The sequence below is a fragment of the Strigops habroptila genome, chromosome 6 (assembly GCF_004027225.2).
Source record: "Strigops habroptila isolate Jane chromosome 6, bStrHab1.2.pri, whole genome shotgun sequence".
Classification (NCBI taxonomy): Eukaryota; Metazoa; Chordata; class Aves; order Psittaciformes; family Psittacidae; genus Strigops; species Strigops habroptila.
Window position 1 is genome coordinate 27,900,291 of NC_044282.2, and position 22,839 is coordinate 27,923,129.

A 22,839-nucleotide genomic window follows, 5' to 3' on the forward strand; every position below is an offset into this window, starting at 1 on the left:
AGGACTTTGTTGTAATGTCACTGTGCCTTTATGGGTTTCTCTTGTACTCTTTCTTCACTTTTTCTGGTATTGGTGGTATGATGTCAGGAAAAAGCAGGCAGCACTGTTGTGTAGAATGTTTAAAGGATTATTACCATAGTGTATTTGGTTAAACTACTATGGAAGAGCAATGACGACAGGGTTCGGTGTGACCTCCCAGTGGTTAATTCACTAGTTAGTCTGTGGGAGTTGGGTTTATGTAGGCAGAGAGAGAGGCAGTGCTGCCTATATTTTATTTCAAAGCCTGTCCTTAAATCTAATTATAACACAGCTTAGTTTACAAATGCCTTTAAGTACACAGGTTTTAATATATAGTTTTATGTAAAGCTTGGAAATGTCTGGTTTTAATTTATGTTCATCTCTGTGGATTTTTAAAATAGTCATCTATGAAAAAGAAACTGATGCTAAAGTCTGAGAATGTTACTGCTGTTTGTACAGAGCTCTAACTTTGCAAAGAGTGTCTGTTTGCCATGTGAAATAATTTAATCCTGTTCTTCAAAGAAAGATCTTATTCAGCCTTCATAAAAGAGTTGTAAGCAATGCCTCTCTAATACTTAGCATGAGCAGTTGACTACTAAATAAGTATCCTGGATTTGGGTATCCAATTTTTTTAAAGTAATCATAGTTGACATCTTTTTGTTTCATAGCATAATGAGTCTTGAAAGTATTTTTATGGTGTGCTCTTAAATATGCTTATATTTATAAAAGTTTTGTCAGAAACATTCTATTTGAGGTTTGCCATAATTGAGGAAACAGAAATGAATTATACATCCGGTTACCAATCTTATGTATGATTTAGAGGATTTCAGTGAAGGCTGGAACTGTGGAATGTAAGTAAAAATGAGTGCCTGGTAAGGTAACTTTTTTATTTTTCATTTAGCCCTGCCAGCCCTCCTGCTATGGATCTAAGAACCATCATGGAAATTGAAGAAAGTATGCAGAAATGTGGAACCATGCCAAAGGCAAATTCAGGGTTGGTAAAAAACCAAAATCTATAAAAGAAAAGTGTAATAGACCAGGCTATTATGAATTCAGTTAGTGGTTCAGGCAGTTTAGAGTTTAAAAAAAGCAGGAGAAAAGCTGTCATATTTGTTTTGGAATGGCTTTGTTTACTTCAGTTCATTATGGTGTTTTTCTGTGAGCATACAAAATTTATCCCTTTATTTTACTGTAATCTTCTTTGATTGACTACTGTGATGGCATGTCTTAGCTGTTGAAGTGTTAAAGAGCGAGCTGGTAAGCTAGTATCTTAAATCGGTGACCTGCTCTGCTGAGCTTTCCTGTTGCTAATTAATTCTTGTCCCTAGCACTTTGGAAATTACTTGTGGACCAGTAGCGTAATCAGTCTTGAAGTTTGTTTATTGTCTCACATTCTCTGACCTCCCCAGCATCCATGTGTTGATACTGACAATTCTTCCTTTTTTGCTCAGAGAAGCATCCCAAAGACACAGGGAGATAAATGTATGTTTTCAGGAGGCAGTGGATTAAACCTAGTGTTTCTTAACTGGCAACATCTCGAAGAGAACTGGAGATGACTTTCATGACATTTGAAGTGTCTCCTCCACATTCTTGTAGAGGAAAGCTAGGACAGTAGTACTGCAGCCTTGTAAAGGGTTTCTGGCTAGGTAGATTCAGAAGCTGTGAACAAAACAGCCAAGACTTGAAGAATCCAAAGGACTTAGAAAAAATATTATTACAAATAGGAAAAAAAAAAAGGCTTTATATTGTATACTTTTTTTTTTTTTTTTAAAATGCATGAATGTTTTTGGTTTAGGGGAGCTAAGCTGACAGTCTCAAAAGAAAATCACAAAATTAGAAAATAGTCTTCATCTGGTGGTAGTCCATCTCTTTTGGAGACTTGATTCCTATTCTGCGTGTTTTCATCCATAGACATCTCTGTGAAAAATAGTTTTATGATGCTTTTCTTTCTGTCATTCTTGATATACATTGATCCTTCTTTGGTCCCCAGCCACCCAATCACTCCCCTCCCCTATACTCTCCTTTTGACACTCAAGACAAAGTATTGTGGTCTAAAAAGGAAGCATTTCTCAGTTTAATTTGCAAGATTAAAGGGGAGTCATCTCAAACGACACTGATCTTACATCTCCCTTTCAATATCAATTCACAGCAGAATGGCGTCTCATGGAATCAAGCTTTCTCAGAAGCAAAGGAAAATGATCGCACTGGCAGCAAAAGATAATGCATCAGTAACTAGCAGCACAGAGCCTACTACACTAGTAACCGCACCACCCCCACCTACGAAAGTTGCAAAACTAGGGAATGCATGGTATGTTATAAGTCAAATATCACTTCTTTGGAGTGTTTTTACTTTGAATGGTCTCTTAGAAGCAGTTTCTTAAATAAAAATGGCGTAGGTTTTGTTCATTAAAAAGACTAGCATTGAGCTATTTGTATCTGCATTTGGTAGTAATCTAGAAATTCAAAGGGGGCAGTGGTTGCAGTTTAACAGTTCTTTGAAATTTTGCTACAGGGAGTCAGAAGACTGCGTCCCATCTGGTTCTTAGCTGTGTGATGTGGTATTTGCAGATGGTGTCAAAGTGAAGCATAGAAAAAGAAGATTGAGCACAAGCTCTGAAACTTAGTCAGGAAACGATTATTGAAAACCATTATGAATGGTGGTGTTTTCTTTGTCAAAAACATAGAGAAATGTTAGCTCTTCCAGGGGAAAAGAGCTACAATGACTTTGAAGTAGAGCAAAATTGACAAAATTATAGATAAGTTACGTGTCTAGGAGCTGGAGGGAGTGATTTGATGCTGCTGAGACTTCTTATAGCAGAAGGATGCGTAATGGATTTAAAATAACTTTTAATTCTGATTACACACAATGTAAATGTTCAGGTTAGCATCACTGTATCAGATGGAAAAATGGTTTATCATCTGTTCAATGAACTAGGTTTACAACAATGACTGTAATGTGGTGCTAGCCCTATTCATGTTTTGTTCTCAACATTTACATTTGGTATTAGGTGAAAGCATAAAATCATAACTGTAAAATTTGCAAGCTATGTAAGTTTGATAAATCCCTATGCACATGCTCTTAATTTGAGGTAAATGTTGGGCAGTTGTCCCTCTTTCCCTGTTCAAGGAGGACTAGACTTTTATTGCAGGTTGCTTCTGTAATGATACCCTAGAAGAATTGTGAGTCAGTCTCCTCTCTCTAGAGCTTATCTGGTCTTGTCTCAGTGGGAACAAAGCTTGCTGCATACCTACCACAGTCACTCTATTTTAAATTAAGTCTTTTTTTTCTCTCTCTCTCTTTTTTTTTTTTTTTTTTTTTTTTTTTAAACACTATTTAGCTGTGTTAAGAGCGATTGTAGTAGTTTTCCTTTTGTATTGGAGAGATTTCAAAGTAAAATAAGAATCTGTCTTTCAAAGAATAGGTTTACTTTCCACAATTAGAGCTATCTCCCTCGTGTGTCTTTTGGCTGTCTTTCCTTTGATCCTTTATATGAATTGGTTGCTCTTTTCAGAAATAAGAGTAGTAAGCATCTGCTGGAATCTTTGCCTTTATGCTCTTGTAAGTTCAAAACAGATATGTAGCTTGTTAGCTACTTAATGAGTCTATGGAGAGAAAGAAGAAAATCTCATCATTGGCTGACTGAGGAAAAGGTAGGCTGCTTCCTGGCAGTAGTTGCTTCCTGAGAGGCGTTCTGTGTCAAAAGGTTTGGGGTAATATCTAGAACCGCTTGCTGCTTTGCTCTGTTTCATGTATCTGTTACCTCATCTTTCTTTTTTGTATGGATGCTATTATGATCAGTATCTTGAGTTTAAAAAGCCTTTAGATTTATTTGGGATGCTGCATACATCTGTTGGTGTGCTATTATCTCAGTTTAAGACCATAATAATAACAGTAATATCCCAGAACATGACAATGATAAAATGGAGATGGTGTTCAAAATGTAACATATTTGAACACTGTCACAGCATCATGTAATCATCCCGAAATTGTGCATAATAATTGATTCTAAAATGGTATTAAATTTCCAGTTACGATACCAGAACAAACTTTGCTTCTTTAGTGGACACCATACAGTGCATTCAGCCATATGTTAGAAGGGCTTTACTATTTTACAGGGCTTGCCAAATCTGATCTTAAATGGGGAGTTGTTTGGTGAATTCGAGGTAACGTAGCATGGCATGTCCTTCAAGTAGTGATTTTGACAGTGATTGGCTGGGATCTCTCCGAGGGTCAGTAAAGTAGGGACAAGAAATCCTCTCTGTAGGCATATGTGTATCAGGGCTTCATTAAAACTTTTTAAAAAAAGTTATATGCTTTGTATTTCTAGTGTCCCACTTACAAGCTATAGAGCTATGTTATTACAGTAAAGTACTAAAATGAACTGCCTAAGTGACCTGATTTTAAAAATACCCAGCGCACAGTATTTCGAGTGAATCTAAGAAAAGGTTGAATTCTTTCATTTTGATTTATACAAGTAGGACTTACATATGCATTGACTTAATTTGTTTTCAGCCATGTACACCAAATACCGAAATTTAGGGTCTCATTTACTCCCACAGCCCCCAAAAGTTGTTCTGGTACAACACTGGGCAAAGCCCCATAATTTTGTCTTAAAGAGGAAATTGCTTTACACTGAAGGGTTTGGACTCTACCTGACCTCTGAACTGTAACTGGCACCTTCACAATCGGAGAAATAAGGTTTGCAAGATTTGTCTTCCGAATTCAAGTGAGTGGATGAATTTCAGAATCCTTAACATTGATCTTCTCAAATGCTCCAAAGAACATGTTACGTGCTTTACACAGGTGATGCTGCAGGTCAAGCAGCAAGTTAGTTATTTGGCTTAGTATCAGAACTGCTGTGGCCAGTAGGGCTAGGGATGTGACCATCCCCCTGTACTTGGCACTGGTGAAGCCTCAGATGCTGTGTTCAGTTTTGGGCCCCTCACTACATCGGCAGTGATGATATATGCAGTCTTTCATAAACAAATCACATGGGCTTATTCACACATTAATATATGTGTTGTTACAAACCCACCACCGTTCTACTCATCAGTGACTCAGCGTGGCAGCACCAGGGAAGCCATGCTTTTTTGCAGTACCTGATGGGTGACTCAAAGGGGTGTCCATGCTCATGCGGGAGAGCAGCTGCAGCTGGCCAGGGGTGCTGCTGATGAAGTGGACCAGGGCCTGCATGAGTCAATCCTTTTCGTTCGTCACCCAGCAAAGTCAGGGGCCTTTCTGTAGTCACAGTGGAGTCTTCAAAGGAACTTCCCCACACCTGCCATTCCATGGCTTGGGCCGATGTTAGTTACCACTATTGTAAGCATTTCGTGGGTATTTTTGACCAGTCATCTTAAAGATCATCAGTGAATTTCCTTTTTTTGTTTTACTAGCCTTTTTCAAGCTGCAGTTCTATATACTTGTCTCTCTTGGACTTTGGTTATCAAGAGAAGGGGCTACGAGAACTCCTCCGCAGGATAATGTAATTCTCCAGCTTGGTCTTTCCCTTTTCCCCTTCATACACAACTTTCAGATACAATAAAGCCTGAATTAGGCTTTGGAGGACATTGCATGGCTTACCTAGTTCTCTGGGTTTCTTTAGAAGAGGTTTTAGTTGGTTCCTGAAGTCCTGTTTTTCAGTGTGAGATAAATGATTCTTTAGAAGTAGTTTTACTGGTTGACCGAAGCACATGAGCTAGATGCCTCTAGTTAAATAATTTACTTCTTAATACAGAAAGTAAGACACTGAGAGAAACTGATGAAAAAACCATACAAAAGTTTGGGGCATAACTTCCTTGATCTGCCATCTGAAGGGCATTCATGCTATTCATCTACTTTCTGATAGATAATTCTTTACCTATTGTTATCTAATTTTAAACTACCAACTGCCTATGAACTGTTCCTTGCATTTCAAAAGTAAGTGTGGACTGATTTTTTTTAATATGCTTAGATAACTGTGTCAATACGTTGTTCTCTTAAGGTTCTGATGAAACAGTTTTTGAAAGTAGCTGGGCCCTACTGTGTTACATAAACCGTCTTAAGTGGAAAGGCCAGGGTATGCTTCAGGAGGATGGAATCCATCTAATGCTCATGTGGTCACCACGCATGATTCTGTACGTTCCTCTGCAGCGTTCCACTGGCTGCTGATCTGGAAAATGCCGGTAGCTCAAGAGTTCAAGCAAAGAACTAGTGGGAGGTATATGAATATTTAAAATTATGCCTAGCTGCTGGAAGAGTGCATTTGTTGAATAAATTTTAAGCTGCTCTAGGCAAGCCGTCAACTATTTGATTGCTCCTCTAGTTGTATTTTTGTATGTAAGGTAAAACGGTGCTATTCATCTGCTCTTATATTGTATTTGCAAAGTTTTATATTCTGTAAATTCACAACCGACTATTAAGCATTTGGCAATATATTGAGCTTTCCACACATGCAATATAGTCAAAGCCATAGAACTTGTGTTCCAATGAAACAAGATACTCTCCTTGGATGTGCAGTGAGCACACTTGCCAGAAGGGTGTGGGACCTTCTGGCTCTTTTTTGGTTGACTAAAAGACAGACTCTATTATTCACAATGTCCTACCTTTTCCACCAAAAAAGTCCCTCAGTTTCACAGTTTTGCAGGGACTGAACATCCATTTCCTCCTTTGAAGAGAAGTGGAAGTTAGAAGTGGGGAGGAGTCACACTAGCAATACTTTGAGAGTATGTCGTGCAAGAAGCTAGGTGTTAACTTCATTAGTTTTCCAAATCTAAAGGGAGGGGGGTGGTGTTTATTTAGTTTGGGATTTTTTTAACCTCAGGAAAGCCTATGGCTTTTTAAGAGTGGTGGCATAAAAAAAATATTTGAAGTCTCTCTTGAGAATTGACAATTGTGTATTTTAATGTCTAGGTTGTCAGTTTGTCAGTATTCCAGTTTACACTGAAACATCAACAGCTGTTTTGGAACTTCCTGCTTTGTTGTTTTGCAACTACAGCTTAAAGGAACTTAGTTGAATTCACTTTTTTAAAAAAGATGTATAAATTAGTTTTTCTAATGTTACAAATGAGGTAGAAATGACAATGTATCAGGCAGTACAAGCTGAAATACAGAATTGTTGCTGTTAGGAATTTTTTTACCAGTTTAAGCTGAACCATTTTAAGCCGCCAGTAGTTTTGGATAGGTTCACAAGGTGAGAATGATGCAGGGTTGTTTTTTTTGATGGGGAGGGGGATGGTATTTTGGGTTTTTGGGTGAGTTTTAGTGCTGTGTTGCAAATGGATGTGATTGCAGTACAGAAATTCCATGAAAATAGGCTACTTAAACTGTTGGTACAAAGGAAGCTTCTGCGTCAGCAGATCGCAAGGGAACTATTTGCCTGCTTGGTATAATAGGTATGGGGAAGTTCTGGTCAAACACTTGCCTGGCCTCTTGTGTGCCAGCTGGTGGCAGGAATAGAGGATGTGCAAAACTCCTCTGAGCCCCTGCATCTGGAGGTTCTCATTCTGATTTCTGTGCCTTCTGCTCATGCAATATTAAATAAAATAAAAAAAAAAAAAAAAAAAAAAAATTAAAAAAAAAAAAAAAAAAAAAAGGAAAAACCCAACAACAGAACCCTCCCAGGCATAAGCCTGGGTGGTCTAACAGGGGGGCAGACACCATATATAACTTTCAGTTGCTTTTGTTGTGAGATTTCAGATACAGTGTTGCAATGTTTTAGTTGCCTTGTTTGTTCCCTTAAATTGTATACCACATAGATGAAGTTCGACAGGCTTTGGCTTAAGATGCTTTGCTGGTTATGGTGGCTGCACAAGCAATTAGCATTGTATAGAAAGCTAGTTTTACTTAAGTAGTGTTTATAATTGATCTCGTATTTCTTTGAGTAGATAATAAACAGAGCTATTCTTCCAATATGTATTTGATAATGAGTGGGACTGCTGTGATTAGTAAAGTTAAATGTAAGCAAATGTATGAAGAATTAATTTCAAAGCGTTGACGGGTAAGGGAAAGACTAATGGTAACTATCTTGAATTCTGTAAATAAAAAGGCTTTTGGATCAGAAAGTGTTCAGCATAGCTATGATGCTAAATTGCTATATTTTCATACTTGTTTATTTTTGAAAGATGATATGCAGGCTCTAATTCAGTAGTACTGCACACTATACTTTTAGCAAGTTTAAAAAAAAAAAAAAAAAAAAGCCTATCAGTTTTAGGAATTTGAGTGTGGATTAAGTGATTTATATCGCCTCCAACAGGTATGAGTAACTCATTCAATATCTTGCAGAAAGTTCATCAGCTAGACTTGACTTCCATGGTGGTAAACTAACATTATTAGAATTAAAGTACTAAAGCATTGTGTGATTTATAAGAATATAGCTTGTCTAAAACAAGGTGTCTGTGAAAATAAAATTGCTTTTGAGAGAATGGGTTAGGTGTGGAATAGATGGAGGGGTGGGTTTGGGTATTTTTGTAAGTTGTTGATTTTCCTTCTAATGAAATTTCCATACTACTGGCTTGTTCTGTTCTCATAAGTATTTATTTTCTGATGCTTACCTATTTGACCCAAAGTGACCGATTTTGACAAATGAGCTCTAGCAGGCGTAATGATGAGTTACAAAAGCTAGGTAATATTGTATTTTTGTTTTTAGTAACTGAAAAGGCCTTCTTTGCTATATGAATCATGGAACAATATGGAGTCTTGGAAACTGCAAATATAAAAGGAGTTGGTTTGGGGTTGTTTTTTTTTTTTTTCTTTTTTTCCTTTTTTCTTTTTTTTTTTTTTTTTCTTGTTAGGTCATCTTCATTACATTCTGCTTTGCCAAAGTCATTCCGTGATCTTGTAATGGAAGAAGAAAAGTGTATGAGTGCAAATAATTCTCCTGGTACTGGTATCAAACGAGCTGGATATAAAGGAACTGAGGATTCATCAGCCCAAAACACCAAAAGGTAAGAGAGCAGGCTTTTCCTAGTTAATCATCCATTAGACAAGAACCACAACAACCTGTTTGAATTCTGCTGAAAGAATAAAATTGTCATTTAAAAAAAAAAACAAACCTGTGAGCATTCTTTCGATGATTCTGTTAATAGTATTTTGTGAATGGAATATTCCTACGAATAGGAAGCTTAAAGACTAAAGCAGTATAATTCCAATGCTAATATTCTGTTGGATGTTTGAAGTGTTTGTGTCTGTATATGTGGACAGCTGTCAGTATATATGGACAGGTGTTTGTGTTATATGGACACAATCATCTCAGGCTCTGGGCAAACTACATAAGTGTGTGTATGTTTGTATATGTATGTATAAAAATAAAAAATTGTAAACCTGTATCTTCTAACTTCTATAGAAATTAGATATTCTTTAGCATTTGGATATGGCATGCATGAAACAGAATTTGCTTAGGAATAGTTCTTTGTAACATCCGAGTAGATAAAATCAGTTTTTTCAAACACATTTCTGGCACGTTACTGACGTGGTTGTTTAGGTCAAATTTTTCATAGATTAAGAGGGCTTACTGAAATACTGATGCATTGGTTATGTCTGTGTATTGTAATTACTGGTGGACTACAGTTCTAAGGACACAACTTGTTCTGAGGTGCATGTGAATTATGTGTCTAGTATTAGACAATATTGATCATTGGTCAGATTGTTTTAGCAACGCATCCTCTTGCTACCTCAAATAAAACCTCTCTTTGGGGTTAAAATAACTGTCTAAGCTGAGGAAAGAAATCTCAGCCTTATTCCTGAAGGTCTGTATGACTGACCTTCCTGCGTCTGCCTACCCACCTGCATCTCTTCCCCTATCATCAGTAACTTTGAATGGTATGCATTTCAAATATATTAATAATACAGAGGGCCTGAAAATGTTATACTTTCTCAACCATTGTCTGGAAGCAGCACAGGACAGCTGCCCCATGGTGATTGGGGAGCCAAGTGTCACAGCAGGCCTGGCTGGGCAGTGGCCTCCCTGGCAGGAGCACAGACCCCCTGTGCTGGAGTAAAGTGAGCAGGGCAGGGTCTGTGATGGAAACCAGGATGAGCCGCAGTCAGTGAGTGCAGATGGTTCCATTGGGATGAGGTCAAACCTGCAAGTCAAGTCTGGGTCAGGAACAGCAAGGCTGGGCTTGGGCATAGCTGCAGTCTTGCTCAAGAAAGGCCTAAGACTGGTGGACTGAGCTTAAACGCAGGTCCTGAGTAAAGAGAAGGAGCCCCTATGAGCCTTTGCACATCTCTGCCTTACAGCTCAACTCTGTTCATAACAGCCTGACTCAAGTTTACACATCTGCACTGAGCGATAAAAGTTTGCAGAGCCTGTTGGTGCACAGGGATCCCTGACACCCATTAACTCCCAGTTTTTCTTACAAAGTCTTGTTCCATCCGCCTTCAAAAACAGCCTCCTTCATAAGGAAAAGAAAGTTCTGCTGGACCTCCCTCTTGGTTGCTCAGCTTGTATAAAAACTGGTGTTTCCCTAGGACAGAAGTAGAGTGTGTCCTATTGGTAGATAAAGAAAAAATGAGGGTAGAAATATAGGAACATTGTGTGGGACAGTATTAGAAGAGAGAGGTAGGAGGATTTGGAGAGAGTGTGTGATGGGAAGGCATTCTTCAGGAGCAGAGGGATAAAGCTGAAGTTTCTGTGATAAGTGGAGATGTAGGGACAAGTCTGTGGAAAACCAGGTATCATTAATTTTGTTGCTAGCAAAATAATAAAGCTTTTTGTCATATGGGAGATGGCAAGAGCTGGTAATAAGGGAATTTGCACTGGGTGCTATTATTAGCTTTGTCGCACTTGCTCTGTGATCTTCATAAAGTCATTTCTTTTCCTTTTGCATTGCTCTGTCTAGTCTGTGCTGTTTGGCCAGTCTGCACACTCTCAAAGTGGATTATTTGAACTGAATTCAGGCCTAATACTTTAGCTGTCCAAAAATGATACATTAGGCTGGTGGGAGCCTAGATGACTAGATTGGCTATTATCAGTTGGAAAGGACAGCACTTCCAGAGCTATTTCAGGTTGTTTTGAATTGTGTCTGAAGATGCTTATTTCTCTCTATTAGATATAAAGAGCCTAGATGACTAGTTCATCCATCTGAAAGTTAGGAGCTGAGTTTCTGGTTTGAGGTAATTTTATTCTTTGACAGTTCCTGTCACAGTAGGCTCTGATTTTTGCCTGTGGTGTTGAAGGGCTATTTCTGTGAAGATTAATTATCCAAACCCTTCCTTTTTAAAGAAAGGAAATTACATGTGTGTAGAGTGTAAGTAATCCTCATCTGTTGATGTCAGGCTCAGTGATGAGACACTGAAGATACTTGCATGGCTGCTGTTCCTGCTTTGTCTTTTTTTTTTTTTTGGATAAACTGTGCAGTAGTCTCTGGATGAGGAGGTTTGTTTTTTTTTGTGATTACATAAAGACTTTTCCATATACTGTCATCTTCCAATTTACGCAACCCAGAAATTTTCTGTACATGAACCATTTCATGAATGTGGAGATGTGAACTGGATTCAGTTCAGAGGCAGACGAGCCTAAAAGCTGGGCTGTGTGGATGTGGCTGCATTGTTTCCAGGGACAGCTCAGCCTTGGGAGTTACGCTGCGCAGCTGTGCATGTGTAACTCATAGCCTAAGCTAAAAACATAGGCCTGACATGACTTAACTTTGTTGTGGCAGCCTGGGTGTCTTCACTGTGTTACTCCAGGGAGCAGTGAAGAGTCTTAGTGGAAACAAGTCTTTGTGGCTTCGCGTGGGAATGGCCTAGTTCTGGCATAGCTAATAATGAGCTTAATAAATAGTACATGACTCAAATGGTACAGCAAAACCCAAGGGGTTCTGCAGGAGACCAGGCTTTGTGTTCCTTTTCTGAGAGCAGTCATTAGATCAGGGAGGCACTGAACCTGAACTGGCTACAAAAGAAAAATATCCTCAAGAAACACTGGGGAGCTGAGTGCTGGGACATGTTGGTGACCGTGCAGGAGTCACGGCAAGTTCAGCCAACTGAGTTAATCAGGTTGGTTCAGTACTGATGCTATTTGGCTGGTTTGTTTCCATGCAGAACCGCTTACATCTCTGCATCAGTCTTTAATTTTCAAGATTTCCAGGTTTCCAAGTTCTGTATTTTTGAGGCTGCTTTTCCATTTTTCTGTGTGTATTAGCTTCACATTTCCCGTCTACTCCGTTTCTCCTAGTTATTTTGATACCAGCTGAGAATTAATCTAGCATGTTGAAATATCTGCAGTTGATTTAATATCTGGACTGAGTGTCTTGCTAGCAAGCAACACAGATGCACATGTGTACAAACAGCTTCAAAATATGTGAACTGCTTCCTACATTTTAAAGGCACATTTAAATTGAGGGAGATTACACGGGTATTTAAACTAGAGTGTGCTGTGACACTGGAACTATTAATTCCATGGTTTGGAAATTTCTATTGTGGTTTTTGGGTCGTTTGGGGGGTTTTTGTTTAGAAGTCTTACTTTGGAAAGAACTTTTTCTCTATACTGAAACAGGTTTGTTAAGTATAACAATCTACTTGGGTTCATTTATGGTAGTGCTGTGAGTTCTTTGGATTGCGAGCGGGAAGAGGGTAGGTGTCAAATATGCAGGAAGGTGAGCATTATTAAAGCAGGTGTAAAAAAAGTTGAGAGATGACACCAGAATAAAGGCATTTAGTAAATTGTACAAACATGCTCTTAATTAACAAAGCAGCAAGCAAAAAACTGCTTTCATCAACTCCTCTCCTTGCTTCCTTTTCTCTGGTTCTTTCTTGCTCTTTATTATGTTACTGTCTTAAGTGCAGTAAAAGCTGGAAGCTAATTTATCTAGACTTCAGCTAAAAAGTAGTCCCCTGCTGTTGAAATCATAGAATAATTTAGATTCTCTAGTTCAGCCTCCTGCTCAAAATAAGTCAAACTAGATCGTGTTGCTCAGGGCCTGGTCCAGTTGAGTTGTGACTGCTTCCGAGTATGAAGATACTCCAGACTTTCTGGGCAACATGTTCCCGTGTGTGATTGTCCCCATACTGGGATTTTTTTTCATTCCTTATATCTAATTGGGATTTCCTATTTTGCCTGTGTATGCTGCCTGTTTATGACTGTGCACCTCTAAGAAGATTCTTGCTACATCTTTTCTCTAACCTCTATTTAGGCAGTTGAAGACAACAACGCCCTTTGCTGCCTCCCTTTAGGATTAACAAAACGCAGTTCTTCCTGTGGTGTGCTCCAGCCCCTGATCTTTGTAGCCCTCCACTAGACTTGTTCCAGCCTGACAGCATCCTTCTTGTATTGAGGACCCCAAAAATGGGTATGATACTCTGTATGTAGACTAACAGATACAGCAGAGAGGGGAAGAATCGCTTCCTTTGTCTACCTCGCTGCACTTTTGCTAGTACAGCCCAATATGCAGTTGGACGCCTTTCCTGCAGGGGAACGTGTCGATTCATCTTCAGCTTGCTGCCAGCCAGGACTCTGCAGGTGCTTCTCTGCAAAGCTGCTCTCTAGCCAGTCAATCCCTGGCCTATACTGCTGCATGGGGCTGTTCTTTTCCAAATATGGGACTTTGCGCTTGCCTTTCAAATTCATGAGTTCTTTGTTGCCCATCTCTCCAGCCTCTTGAAGGCCTTCTGAATGGCAGTCTGACATCCAGACTGTGTGCTGCTGCATCCTCCCCACCCTCTCCCCATCCATCTGTGGCTTTGCTGAGAGTGTGCTCTGTTTTACCAAAGGTGCTAAACAGGATTGATCCCAGCATTAGTCCCTGAGAACCATCACTAGTGCTTGGTTTCCAGTTGGACTTTGTGCAGCCTCTGAAGGCCTTCAGCCCATTTTCCAACCATCTGGTAGTCCATTTATTCAGTCCATATTTTTCAGACTGAGTGTAAGGATATGATAATAGAACATGTCAAAGACCTTGCTGAAGCCAAAGAATATGACATCCACTGCTCCCTGGTTGTCTGCAGAGCCTGTCGTCCTATCACAGAAGGCAACCAGGTTGGTCAGGGACAATTTGCCTTGTGTCATAAATCCATGTCATAAAATCAATGCCCAGTCATTTTCTTGTCCTGCATGCGCTTAGAAATTACTTTGAGGTGGATTTGCTCCACAGTCTTCCCAAGGATAGAGGTGAGACTGATCAGTCCGTAGTTCCCTATATCCTCCTGGAAAATGGGCATAACATTTAGATTTTTCTAGTCATCAGGAAAACACTGTGGTTGGTTCGTTAGTTTGTTTTAGTTCTCGCTAATATAGAAGCCCTTCTTTTTCTCCTGCCCCTTCCTTGGTTGTTTCAGCTCCACCCAAGCATTGACTCTTACAGCTCTGTTCCTGTACGCAGAAGTAATATTTATACTTTCCTCTGGTGTAGGCTGTCTCTGCTTCCACTGTTTGTATTTGTGCTTTTTGAATTCCAAGTCCATGTAGAGTTGCTTGTTCATTCCTGCCACCCTTCTGCCATGCTTGTTGATTTAAGGCACATAGAAATTATTTGGTGTTGTGTTTGGAGGAGGCGCTCTCATTCTTTCCTTTGCAAGATTAGAGATAATTTTTTGTCTTCTCTCAGAAGATGATCAGTGGAAGATTTAATGTCAGTTATTCTCTGCATCATAGAATAGTATGGGTTGGAACAATGACTGTTTAGAGTGTTCTTCCTTGAACCTACGAGACCAAAAACAAAAGCTCATCCAAATAAGCTTTCTCCACTGTCGTATATGTTGATAAAAGTATGTTTCAAACGGAGACAATTTTTTTTTTTCTTCAGCCGCATACTTCTGATTTGATACCGTGATCAGTACACCCTGGGCTCTCCTTTTTCTCTTAAAGCTGAAAAACTCCCAGCTTATAACTACTACAGCCTTCACTTCAATCTTTTGTTTAGTACTTCTGAATTTCCCATTGCTGTGTTCCACAGTCATATTGTTCATTTTTATCCTTTGCTAAATTAATGGCATCTCGTAATATTGTCTGCTGGTTTGAGCTTTTCTGTTTATTGCATCCACCAACAGTAACTTCTTTATATTTCTTTTAGTTAACTTATTCTGTAAAATAACAATTAACCCAGCTGTAAAGTGAGTAAGGTAGTATCTAGGTAGCAGAGCTATGAGAAACTTGTTTAAAAAATAATAAATTTGGTTGTGTGGATCTTGACTCAGTGTCTTGCAGAATTCCCATTATTTGTTAATCACCCTTACCTGGCGTGACCTGAGACCTTTCTTAAATAAAATAGGATTCTCTAACCTGCCATTGGTATTCTTTTACCAAAGATAAAAGAGAGAATAAAAAATTGCAAAGTACTGATTTTCTACCTTTTTTCTATTTTTAACTGTTCTTCAGCACCTATGGAAAAGACATTATGTATTAATGAGGTCAAAATAAAGCAACGGAAGCTATACAGATCCTCAGTCTGGAGAATGGTACAGCAGATTTGACCAGTCTTGCCGTGGAGCTGTAGTTTCATGTGTCAGTTCTTTAGAAGCTCTGTAATAGTGGTTATCTGGAAATTTCCAGTTTGGAGAACAGCACACCTCTTTGGTTTCCTCTCCATACAGTGTACCACTGTCTGCCCTGTCAGTGTCCGATATGATCACCAATGCTGAAAAAGGAGGGGAAGGATCATCTTGACTAACATGAACTGTGCTTTCCAGCTGAAACACAGAAGCAATATGACCTAGTGGAAGGTTTATCTGCTGGGTTTGATTCAAGGGAGTGACACTGTAGAAAACCTCTTTTGAAATCCAGTGTTATGCCCTGGCAGCTGTTTCTGCAGATACGCTTATCTTTTCCCTGAGCAGTTAAATTTGTGTTCATTCTGTTTTGAGTACTTAGCTGTTCAGTGGGCAAAGTTATGTTTTATGACAAAAACCTGGGCATGGTTCATTTAAATGCCATTTTAATGATGGAAGTTGCTTTCCAAATTTTTTTTTTTTTTTTTTTCTTGAGATCTTGCCATCATTGCTTAGCAGTAGGAATATGGTTTTTGTTGACCTTGGAATTGTGTTCTGGGGAAAATATTCCAGGCAGAGAGCTTAGCAGTTACTGGAATTCTCTTAGGTTTCTATAGGTTTTTCCTCCTTTCCAAGGGTTTGTGGCCACTTACAGAAGATTACCAAAGCCCTAAAGAAAATTGAGACTGATATATTGAAATGCCAACACCCTTACAAGTTTTTTACAGTGCCGTAGAATTACTCAAAGAAGGCTGCTAGCATTTCATGGTATGTTGTAACACTTCTTTAGAGTCCTGGAAATCACAGGCGTTTGCCAAAGATAGGTATTAAATAATGAGAATAGATCCCTGTCTTCCTACTGAGGACGAGTTTTTCTCACAAATGTACTTGTCTCCTAAAGCACACAACGTACCAAATGCAACTTCTTTTTATTAAGAGGTTAAAATTTTGCAACTGAATAAAGTATCTTCCTGTTGGGAACTCTGATATTCTGGGATTCTTTTTTTCAATCCTAGCTTTATGCTATTTGTATGAATATGAGAGGTAGTTGCAGGATGTGTACTGAAAGTCTGTAATTTCTGAGCTTACACTTGAACAAATAATTTACTAGTGTTATCACAGCACTGGTTCTTTTACATGAAACACTTAATTTGAAACAGGACAGTTGTTTGGGTTTTTTTCTGTCTTGAATCCATATTCTTTTTATATTAATTACTAACATTTATAATCAGTGATGTTAGTGCATAACTCAGTTGACTATTTTACTTTTTTTTTTTTTCCTGGTTTTATTTTTAAAAAGCACCTTTGTTCAAATGCTCAAATGTTATGAAATGTCAGAATTAATAGCCAAGCTGAAAAACCATTGCTTTCTGGTAGCTGGAAATAAGCATCAGTGTCTCCCCTAGTCCCTGTATCACAGTTAAAACAAATTCAGCCTTACATCCTAATGCCTTTCCTCTGGAAAAACCCTACCCATTTGTAATTGCCCGTAGTAAATTTGTCCTTCACAGATGATGCAGGAGAATGCTTTGTCAGTGACTTTAACACTCCTTTCCTGCGTTTTTCCAGGAGCACCACTAGAAGTAGCCCAGGCCTAGAAGACCATGTTCTGGTCTCTCCACAGCTGGAGAGTCATAAGTAAGTTTGACAGTATCTTAGATTCTGGAGCTTGTTTTCTGTGTGTTGTGCTGACCTTGTTCTTGATGTTGCCTCATAATGTCATTTGGTTTTTTTCAGTCCTTGGTCAGCAGCATCACCAACTAGCTCTCCTGTGATAGCACCTGTCATGTTTTCAGCTATCATAGAGGAAGAGCTCCAGCAAGAAGCTGCTCTTATTAGGAGCAGAGAAAAACCTTTGGCTTTGATCCAGGTAATGTGCCAAGTTACTTCAGCTGCGAAGTAACACAAAGAATTTCCAATAGCTGTTTCAGAGATCATTTTGGGGGATTAATTATTGATACATTTTGTATCATTGACAAAATTATATTAAATATCATTTAATAATAACCTCAAGTTGCTGTTTGATAAGGTATACCTGTATTAAAGACTACAGAGTCCATGATTAATGCATTCAACATTCAACTATTCAGAGAATAGTTGAAGTTGGAAGGAACTTCTGGAAATTGTCTAATCCAAATCCCTCCCCTCTTCAGAGCAGGGACCCTTAGAGCAGGTTGCTCAAATCTGTGTCCAGGCAGCTTTTGAACATCTGCAAGGGTGGAGACTCCTTGGCCTCCCTGGGAAACATGTTGCAGTGTTTAACCAGTCTCACAGTAAAAAAGATTTTTATATTTAAATGCAACTTTCTGTGCCCATTACCTCTTCTCTTGTCACTGGGCACCACTGAGAAGAGTGCGGTTCAGTCACCTTTAGTCTCTCCCATCAGGTATTTTTACACTTTAATAAGATCATAAGGTCTCTCTCAGCCTTCTCTTCTATATGCTAAACAGCAGCAGTGTGCTCGGCATCTCCTCGTATATCAGATACTCTAAGGTTGTAATCATTTTTGTGTCCCTTCGTTGGACTGTCTGTAGTATGTCCATGTGTGTCTTGTACTGGGGAGTCCAAAAATGGGCCCAGTACTCCAAATATGTCTCACCAGTGCTGAGTAGAGGGAAAGATCACCTATCTCAATCTGCTGGCAATGCAAAGATCACCTATCTCAATCTGCTGGCAATGCTGTCCCTCACAGAGCACAGGAGGCTGTCACTCTTCTTTGCCACACAAGCACATTACTGGCTTTCTTCTTGCGCACCAGGACCCCAGATCCTTTTATGCTAAGCTGCATTCCAGCCTTCCAGCCTGTTGGCCCCCAGCGTGTACTGGTGCTTAAGGTTATTCTTCCCAGGCACTGGACTTGGCATTTCCCTTTATTGAACTTCATGAGGTTCCTTGTAGCCCATTTCTCCAGCATGTCTGGATCCCTCTGAGTGGCAGCGCAGCCATCCAGCACATCCGCTGCTCCTTCCAGTTTTGTATTGTCTGCAACCTTGCTGAGGGTGCACTCTTGTCCCATCATGCAGGTAATTAATGAAGATGTTAAATAGTACTGGCTCTGGTTTCAGTTTTGGTGCTAGTGGCTGCCCTCTAGTTGGACTTTATGACGCTGATCAGAAACTTTTTGAGATCACCAGTTCAGACAGTTTTCAGACTGTCTCATTGTCCATTTGCATTGTCCATACTTAAGCTTGTTCACTTAAGCTCTTAGTCCAAACTTAAGCTCTACCACTTTCCTGGGGATCAAGATGAGGGTGACTGGTAAGTAGTCACACAGATCCTTCTTGCCCTTCTTGAAGGTAGGAATAACCTTTGCTGCCTTCCAGTCCTCAGGAGCCAACCCCTATTGCTACAACCTTTCAAAATTTGTTTGAGAGTGGGCTTGCAGCCGTTTTGGCCAGCTCTAATCTCAGGGGTCTGGGATATTGCTGAAGGCTGATCTTACCGCTAAAGGCCAAGATGAAGAAAGCTGTTAGTTCCCCAGCCTTTTCCATGACCTTTGTCATTCAGCAGTGGGCCCGTGCCATCTTTTTGCTGCTGTGCAAGCCTTTCTTGTTTGTTGCCATTTGTGTCTCTTGCTAGATTCAACATCAGGCGGTCTTTGACTTTCCTAATTCTGTTTCTGTGTGCTCAGACAGTGTTTCTGTTCTTTCTGTGTCAACTTTCTCTAATTCCACCTCTTGTATGTTTCCTTTGAGTTTTGTCAGGAGCAATTTTTTTGTCCGTGCAGGCCTTCTGCCAGTGTTGCTTGGCTTCCTGCTCATTGGCATGGACCATTCTTGAGCTTGGAGGAAGTGATCCTTAAAATCTACCAGCTGTCCCAGACCCCTCTTCTTTCCAGGGCCGTGTCCCATGAATTTTTTTCCAAGCAGATCGCTGAACAGATCATAGTCTTCTGTTCTGAAGTTCCAGGATGTTATCCTCCTATTTGTTTTGTTCCCATCTCTTGGAATCCTGAGCTCCACCATCTCATGGTCACTGCAGCCAAGGCTGCCCTTGATCTTTTCATTCCTGACCAGTCCTTCTTTCTTTGTAAATATGAAATCATGAGATCTGTCAGAGTGTCTCCCTTCATCAGCTCTTTGTTCATCTGTATTAGGAAGTTTTCACCAATGCAAACCTCCTGGAGTGCTTGTGCCCTGTTGTGTTGCTGGGTTGTGTTGAATCAAACCCAGCAGTATCAGGGTGGTTTCAGTTTCCCAAGAGGAGCAAGGCTTGCAAACATGAGGTTTCTTCAAGTTTTCTGAAGAAGGGCGCATGTATTCTTCTTCCTGATTAGGAGGTCTGTAGCAGGCATGCATTCAGGACTAGTAAAGCCAGTTCATAACTGTGCTACTGGTTTAAATGTAGATCTGACACTGACATACATGTTCTCTTTTCCTTCCAGATCGAGGAGTGTGCTATTCAAGATTTATTAATCCACTATGAAGCTTTTGACAACCCTGATGAATTTGTGACTGTTGAAAGGGCTCCTCAGGGACCTATAGCAGCACCTATGTGGAATAAGCACTAATTTGTACTCTTCACAGTCTGTGTTGTACGTGCACTTCTCTGTTGTACGTGCACTCTGAAGTTCTATTTCTTGTTACAAGTAAAATGGCACTGGAAGAGCAGGAATCGTGATCTTTAACATCAACATTAAAACACTGCACGTAATAACTAGGTATTAGTTAGAATGGAAATAACATGTTCACGGTGTCCTTTACCCACATATATATATATTGTATGTATGTTTTGAGAGAATTTCTTTGACAAGACATATTATTAGTAAAGTTACATGAATCTGTAGATTGGAAATGTATTTGCTAATCTTAAATCGTGAGGGGTTTTTGTTCAATTCACAGGTGGCTGAAAAACGAGTGCTTATTTTGTGATTTAATGTGGAATTGAATGTGCAGAATTATACATCTTCAAAGTTTGGGGCAGGAGTGGATGTTCTTCACAGCTTTCTGGCAAATTGGGAATATTGGAAAAGGTTTGTGTTTGAACTTCATGTAAAAGTACAGTTTGATAATGCAATTTTCCTTAAGTTATGTATGCAAGTACTGGTTCTCTGACTGTTGCGACCAGTACTTTTTGTCACTTGTTGTGACCAGTACTGTCATGCTCCACGCTGTATCTAAGTGCCCTGCCATTGCCTGCTCTCAGTTGAGTTGTGCATGTTTTTCACTGTTGTGGGACTGGCCTCTGAGCAGTTAGCCCTGTTGTGAAGTAAAGCACAGTTGAATAGAACGTGGTGGCACTTAATTAGCTCATCTGTAGTCTTATTCTGGTAAATATGGTACAGTTTTTTAGAACCACTGTGTTTAAGGTACAATTCACTTGAAGTGCTGAGGAAATAAGAGCTGTGTATTTGTTGTTAAAGCTATAGGGACGAATGCTTGACTGTGGAATTTGCAAACACCTAACCTTCAAAGATTATCATAGGTGGCTTTCAGTATTGCGTGTTCCAAAGTTCTCTGTGCCTGGTTTAAACAAATTTATATACATATAAAAAAAAAGGGGGGGAAAAAAGTAGCCTTACCTGCAATACTCTGTCTAGTTTGTCTGTTTGTATAGGTATGCTTGATCTTGTACTTTTTCAGTAGTATCAGTACTCACGAACTCTGGAGAACTGGAATTGAGCAACCTACAGAAAATGAATGTAGAGAATTGATCACTGTGTGATAAAAGAATCTTGAAAAAACCCTATGTAGATATGTCTGATGGTTTCAAGTCAAGGTACACCAAAAAATCCCCCACGAAAATTGTAAACAAATGCAATAAACCATAAAATCTTGATTTACACGAAGCTAGTATACTTCTATGTGCTGTTTATATATAATCAACAATTTAGGTAAGTGTAAAGTTATCTAAAATTATTTCCTTTGTGTATGAAACAAGAACTGCAGGCATTTTGAAGCTACACAGGAAAAGGAAGATATAGCTTTTAATTCTATTTTAAATTCTACTGGTGATTCATTCCCTGTACTGATGAGAATACTTGCAGTAAGTGCTTTATTTGATGCACTGCAGGACTGTAGGGCCTGCTGAAACTATCCTTCTGATTTAAAAGAAAGCTTATGTACTGTGGGAAATAGCTATAAAAACAGTGGGCCGTTCCAGATGTTGAACCCATTTTGTTCTCAAATACAAAATTATTGTAAAGTTGCTAATCTGCATTTTGATTTCCACCCCCACCCCCCCCCCCCATTGGTTAGAATATACTGTTTAAAATGTCATTCCCTTAACATTATAGGAGGATTTGTACTTCTACCATGCTGAGGAGCTTGACTGCTTCTCAAGTTCTGGGTTTATTGTTGCAGTTTGCTTATGCATCGTCACTGATTATACTTAATATTCAATATCAAAAGTGAGGAATGATGAGTGTACCACTCTTCTGGCTCAGCCAGAGTAGATTTCTCAGGTCCTGCCCACTCATGGTTTGGGTACCTCCAAGGCCAGAGACTCCACAAGATGTCTGGGCAACCTGTTCTAGTGCTTGACCATCCTCACAGTAAAAAGGCATTTAATTGCAGGAGACTGGATAATCAAGGTATCAAATGATCTCAGGATGGATTCCACCCATTTTACTCCAAGAAAAGTCTGTAAAACTCCACCAAAGAGCCTGTTGGTTAAACTGAAGGGTAAGTTCTTGCCTCTCTAACATCTGCTGTGCTTGACCCTGGTCAAGTGAGATGTTGATGAAGCATCCAGAAGGTGAGTCCCTCCTGTCAAGGTTGTAGCTGTGGCAAACCTCAGGAATGACAAGAGGGAAGGGACTGTTTTCGTAGTGTCATTTTAGGTATTTAACCTTGAGAAAGAACTTAGTTGTGAAAGGCTAACAAGTTCACATGCATACAATATATATTTGAAATGAAAAAGTTTTTAGTGGTACAGCAAAGGAATTACCTGAGTTCAGGGAGTCCCTCTAATGACCTGTGGGAGATCCTTCTTGGAGGGGAGAGGTGTCTGACAAACTCTACCTAGAAAGTTTTTGCTTTCCAAGCAACTATTTCGGGTACTATGGAGTATAGCACAGCATGAAAAAAATACTTTGTAGTAGCTTTCAGATACCTGCATGGATTCACATTGCACTAGCACTGCCGCAGTACCAGCCTCCAAGGCAATGGTTGGAGGAATTGAGTTGGGTGTGAAGAAACAAGAATCTTTTAGACATTAAGCTGCTCTTCAGGTGAGCTATCTGCATTCTTCCAGCAAAGATTCTGCCTTCCCCTCCTGCCCTAGAAGCACATGTGTAATGGTTGGTTTTTTTAGTTTGGCCTTTTCCCCCATTTTTTCTCTCTCATCACTTGAAAAGAAATTGAGCAAACTTTTGCAAGGGCTTCAGACAAGGATTGGCAGAAACTAATATATCATGCTAATACTAATATATCATACAAGTTGAAACTCTGCTCTGTAGGTCAGCCCTGAAGAAGCTATCC

At 39.5% G+C, this 22,839-nt stretch overlaps 1 protein-coding gene across 3 annotated transcripts in view; it reads left to right on the plus strand.

Moving 5' to 3' along the window:
• Window positions 1-21,206, plus strand: part of IBTK (inhibitor of Bruton tyrosine kinase) — a 60,211-nt gene extending 39,005 nt beyond the window's left edge. For 2 of the 3 annotated variants that reach the window (XM_030489599.1, XM_030489600.1), the window contains exons 24-29: window positions 920-1,012; window positions 2,168-2,326; window positions 8,788-8,940; window positions 16,988-17,056; window positions 17,156-17,288; window positions 19,803-21,206. In XM_030489599.1, coding sequence (XP_030345459.1) covers window positions 920-1,012; window positions 2,168-2,326; window positions 8,788-8,940; window positions 16,988-17,056; window positions 17,156-17,288; window positions 19,803-19,928 — 733 coding nt within the window. In that variant the 3' untranslated portion in view covers window positions 19,929-21,206. The remainder of the gene's footprint in view (window positions 1-919; window positions 1,013-2,167; window positions 2,327-8,787; window positions 8,941-16,987; window positions 17,057-17,155; window positions 17,289-19,802) is intronic. The other variant, XM_030489603.1, reaches the window with a different exon arrangement.
• The last annotated feature ends 1,633 nt before the right edge of the window (window positions 21,207-22,839 follow it).